General features: G+C 44.7%; 1 protein-coding gene across 12 annotated transcripts in view; it reads left to right on the forward strand.

Annotated features, from left to right (window-relative positions):
• LOC119008413 (receptor-type tyrosine-protein phosphatase mu-like) overlaps positions 1–5,000 on the forward strand; it is a 115,315-nt gene that overhangs the window by 52,125 nt on the left and 58,190 nt on the right. For all 12 annotated transcript variants that reach the window (XM_037078683.1, XM_037078685.1, XM_037078686.1 and 9 more), the window contains exon 9: positions 1–43. This exon is cut by the window's left edge and continues 138 nt beyond it. In XM_037078683.1, coding sequence (XP_036934578.1) covers positions 1–43 — 43 coding nt within the window. The remainder of the gene's footprint in view (positions 44–5,000) is intronic.

The raw sequence follows: 5,000 nt of genomic DNA on the forward strand, positions 1-5,000 counted from the left end.
GGGAACCCTGGACCACCTCTCCGAGCCAGGACCAAGTGTGCAGGTGAGTCAGGCTCCGGTCACACCTGCAGCTTAATGATGATGATGATGATGATGGTGTCAGTTTGTGTTGTAACGTCTCTTTACTGTAATGATTGCTAGCAGCTAGTGGCTAACTGCTAGGCTACACTCTTACTGAGCTCATCAGGAGGTTAATGGTGGAGTCATTAGCTTGCCGTGCTAGGCCGTGTTAGCGCTGAGCTCATCAGGTGGCTAATGGTTAACGGTGAGGTCATTAAGACAGTGAGCTGAGCTGAGCTTCGTTAGTGCAGCGCTCATTAGCTCCTAATGGCATCACTGTACACATCAGCGTAGCATGCTGTGTGTGTGTGTGTGTGTGTGTGTGTGTCCTGTGGGTGCAAACAAACAACCAACAGCATGTCATTAGGAATTAGCGTGCTAATTACACAGGTGCACCAGTCTGACTGCTGCTGCTGTTCTCTGTTCATCATTTTGGTTTTTTGTTTTGATGTGTTACAGTTTTTATTCTGGATGATTTAGAGTCTGTAATATTTTATTTTGTCTTTTTCTCATCTTATTTGAAGCTGATGACAATTTGACTGCGTATGAGACAGAATATGACAATAATTGTTAGTTTATTATGATATATTTTTACGAGCCCCAGATATGACATTGCGGCCACAATATAGCTATAACGTGCATGTGAAATACTAATTGATAATATTACTATCATTCCTGGACAGCTTGGTAAGCAAATCGAGCGCACCTTCTCCACAAACTGCAGTAGCCTACGTAATGTCCTTAAGGTGAGTGTCTTATCTTATTCTTTTCTCGTCAGTATCTTGTTATCCCGCATTTAGACAGTGCCTTTCACTGATCTTCTCCTTTGAAAGTATCATCATGTGTGTCAGACTCTCAGCTGAGGGAATATATAGACTATATGAGCCACAGCATTTAATGACGCCACTGAATGCAGCCCTGCAGTTACAGTAGCGCTCACTGTATGTATCGCGTTTCCAAGGGAACCTATAGTCTATATAGATATTGATGAGAACAGAAAAATGTAAGACACTCACCTGAAGGACATCATGTAGGTTGTTGCGGTTTCTAGAGAAGGTGCGCTCGATTTGCTTACTGAGCTGTCCAGGAATGATATTAATATTATTAATTAGAGTTTCATGTGCACATTAGACTTATTTTGTGGCCACAGTTTAGCATTTCGTGGCCACGAAGTAGTATTTTGTGCACGTTATTGCTATATTGTGGCTGCAATTAATTATTTTTTTCACCATGTCATGTCTGGGGCTCCGTATATTTTATATTTATATATATTTAGTCCTTTCTAACACTTGGACACTTACTGAAAACATATTCCAAATAATAAATATCAGTAGTTAACTAAATCAGTGCATACTGCGAATTAATCTGATAAATCTGACCTGAACTGAATGGACACAGTTTTACAGCAACACAAATTATAATTTTCTATTTTTTTTTCATTGAAAATGGTAAAATAATGTCAGAAGAAACAGACACACACTCAGATCTCGTGACGTCACATTAATAGCAATTATTATTATGTTAGTTCTTGCAGAGGACAAAAGATTCCTGTAGAGATTAGTGTGTGTGTGTGTGTGTGTATGTGTGTGTATGTGTGTGTGTGTGTGTGTGTGTGTGTGTGTGTGTGTGTGTGTGTGTGTGTGTGTCAGGTTTCAACATGTCCGCCTCTCAGACCTGCTGTTACATGACTGACTTCAACACCTCGCAGGGTGGTGATCCGTCTCTGGTATGTTCTCATAAACACATACTGCAGCTGACAGACCCGCATACCTGTCTGTCTCTCCCACTGAGCCCCCCAATAACCCCGCCCCCACCCACAATAGCCCCGCCCATCCCAGATAGCCCCGAATGTTGAATGAATGTTGTCAGAACCAGTTTTTATCCTGGTGGATCCAGTAAGGGAGGACGGGGATTCTTGTAGTCTACCGGTCCTAATGAGGTTCTTTGGATTCTGCATAGTACCTTTGTCCCATGATGCAACAGTAGTCTTCTCACAAGTAGACAAATAAGAAAGAGGATCGATTGACAAACATTCAACTTTGACTGAATCAACACAAAATGTTCTTTTTTAGCAGAGAATGTATTTTTTCCATTTGACTGTATTTAAAGATAATGTCTTTCTTTTCATACGGACACAGAATCAAAACTAAACATGAAAATCAAACAAGAACCTTGTTGAATTACAGAGGAACTGTTTTTTAATTACAGAGAATTTAACGACCCTGACAGTATTTTCTATTATTTACAGTTTTCTTTGATGCCTTTTTATGGTGTAGGACCCATGAAGAGGTCGTAGTCGCCCCTCCAAAGGTTCCTTTCCTGGGTCCTGAGGTTCCTCTAGGCCTGAGAGGTTCCCGGTCTGGGTCCTGAGGTTCCTCTAGGCCTGAGAGGTTCCCGGTCTGGGTCCTGAGGTTCCTCTAGGCCTGAGAGGTTCCCGGTCTGGGTCCTGAGGTTCCTCTAGGCCTGAGAGGTTCCCGGTCTGGGTCCTGAGGTTCCTCTAGGCCTGAGAGGTTCCCGGTCTGGGTCCTGAGGTTCCTCTAGGCCTGAGAGGTTCTCAGTCTTGGTCCTGAGGTTCCTCTAGGCCTGAGAGGTTCTCGGTCTGGGTCCAGAAGTTCCTCTAGGCCTGAGAGGTTCTCAGTATTGGTCCTGAGGTTCCTCTAGGCCTGAGAGGTTCTCAGTCTTGGTCCTGAGGTTCCTCTAGGCCTGAGAGGTTCTCGGTCTGGGTCCAGAGGTTTTTGTAAGTCTCAGTGGTCCTTGAAGAGGTTTTCATGGATCTGTGACATTATTGAGGTGTTCGTGTCATCCTTCAGGGTTCCTTGGTAAAGTTTTTGGGGTTCTTCAGGATTTTGTCAGGTTCTAAATCAGAAAACAAAATAAGTCTGATTGTTCCTTTGTTGTAAGCTCCACCCCTCTGGGACTGTCAGTGGATTCAAACAAACGCTCCTCTGGGATCAACAGCAGGAAACACAAAGAAAGAAAGAAAGAAAGAAAGAAATGTGTGTGTGTGATTGACAGACAGCAGTGCTCAGTGTGTCACAGTGTGCGTTTGTTTCACACACACACACACACACACACACACACACACACACACAGTGTGATGATGTTCGCTCTGATAACACTCATCTGTCTTCAGCTCACTTTTATTTATTCATTTTACTTGCAATAAATTATAAACCAGCCTCCGTTTGTGTGTGTGTGTGTGTGTGTGTGTGTTTAATAATAAATCAGTGTGTCCATCATACAAGCTTTAGGACTTAGAGCTCAGTGAGGCGACTCAGCGTGGTGGCAGATAAACAGGAAGTCACAGCGAGCCGCTTCATGTTTCATCATCTCGTATTCTGCTGCGGTCCCGTTCTGCCCTGGATTCTGCCTGTCAGGCTGCGTACGGGCCGGCCTCCTGCAGGGCAGACTGAGGGTCATGTGACCGACAGAGACGGGCAGTTTGTGTTTTCCTTGTTCAGACTGTAGATCATCACTTCCTGCTGAAATGTGTCTGTTTGATGAGTTTATTAGATTGGTTGCTTGATCAGGCCTGAACAAAGCACAAAGCGGAGCGTAAACGCTGAACGTGGTGTTTTTGAACACGGGCTCCTCACACGGATCAGAGGCTGCGCGTGTGATGTGACAGGAGAGTGTCGTCATAGTTACTGGATGTTAATGACCGTTAGCTTTGTGCTGTCGTAGAAGCTAATGATGCAGAGCAACACTTCCACTGAGGGCCAGTTTAAGATCATGCTGCGCTCAGATAACGACGGTCAGCGCCGGCGGATGAAGAACACGATGTCTCTGTGGGTCCACAGCTCAGCTCGAGCTCTGAGCGTTGGGATGTTTCATGACGTGAGGTGATGATGTGTCGCACAGGGCGACCAGTGATTTTAACTCCAGACCAGAAGAATATTTCCAGTTTTCAGTAACAGTTTGGTTTCAGGTCAGGAAAAGATCGGTTCAGTTCTGGATTGAAACAATCCATCAGAGATCACAAAACATATAAATCATCAGTGTTTCGTCCAGGTCCGATCCTGCAGACACGACTCGGGGCAGAGAAGAACCACCGGCGCCTTTTATTTCTCCAGACAGAAGTTAACCCAGCTTCAGCGTGGATGAACAGATATATTGATTGGTTTATCATTTCAGGGGTTTTTGATGAAATTCTAATGTTTTATTTGTTGGATGAAGAACATGTAGAAAGGGTAACACACACACACACACACACACACACACACACACACACACACACACACACAGGTCAGCATTGGTCATGAAATAAAACCATTTTTCTGCGTGTGTGTTAACATCCATTAAAGTGTGTGTGGTGTTTGTCGAGGCTTTTAGAAAATACCGTATGAATATTTCACTCTGCTCACTCTCATTCTCTCTTTTCACCTCAGATGTTCACGCTCGGTCGTCCATCCAAACCTCACTCTCACTTTTAGTGCTTTTACTTCTGTATTTTTATCTTTTATTCGTCCTCGTGTCTGAATGTTCGAGAGTCTTTCTGCTCAGCGTGTCTGTTTCAGGACGGCTTCCATGAGGTCTGTCCGACGCTGACGCTGGATCTCAGCCCGACCTGGAACAGTCTCCTCACAGTGTGTCTGTCGGGTCACTCGTCTTGCTGCAGCCTCGTCTCCTCCATCAAGCTGCGACAAATGTTTAAACATCCTGAACCTCGGTCAGTTACGAACAGGATCAAGGAGGCGTGATTTAAAGCTAACCCTGTTAGCTCAGCAGCTCCAGGGAAGATTTCACCTGAATAAGGGTGTAAATAACTTGTGGATGAGGCTTCATCCAGATCCTTCATCCAGGTCCTTCATCCAGATCCTTCATCCAGGTCCTTCATCCAGGTCCTTCATCCAGGTCCTTCATCCAGGTCCTTCATCCAGCTCCTTCATCCAGATCCTTCATCCAGGTCCTTCATCCAGGTCCTTCATCCAGGTCCTTCA

The sequence above is a fragment of the Acanthopagrus latus genome, chromosome 19, assembly GCF_904848185.1.
Source record: "Acanthopagrus latus isolate v.2019 chromosome 19, fAcaLat1.1, whole genome shotgun sequence".
In the NCBI taxonomy this organism is placed as follows: Eukaryota; Metazoa; Chordata; class Actinopteri; order Spariformes; family Sparidae; genus Acanthopagrus; species Acanthopagrus latus.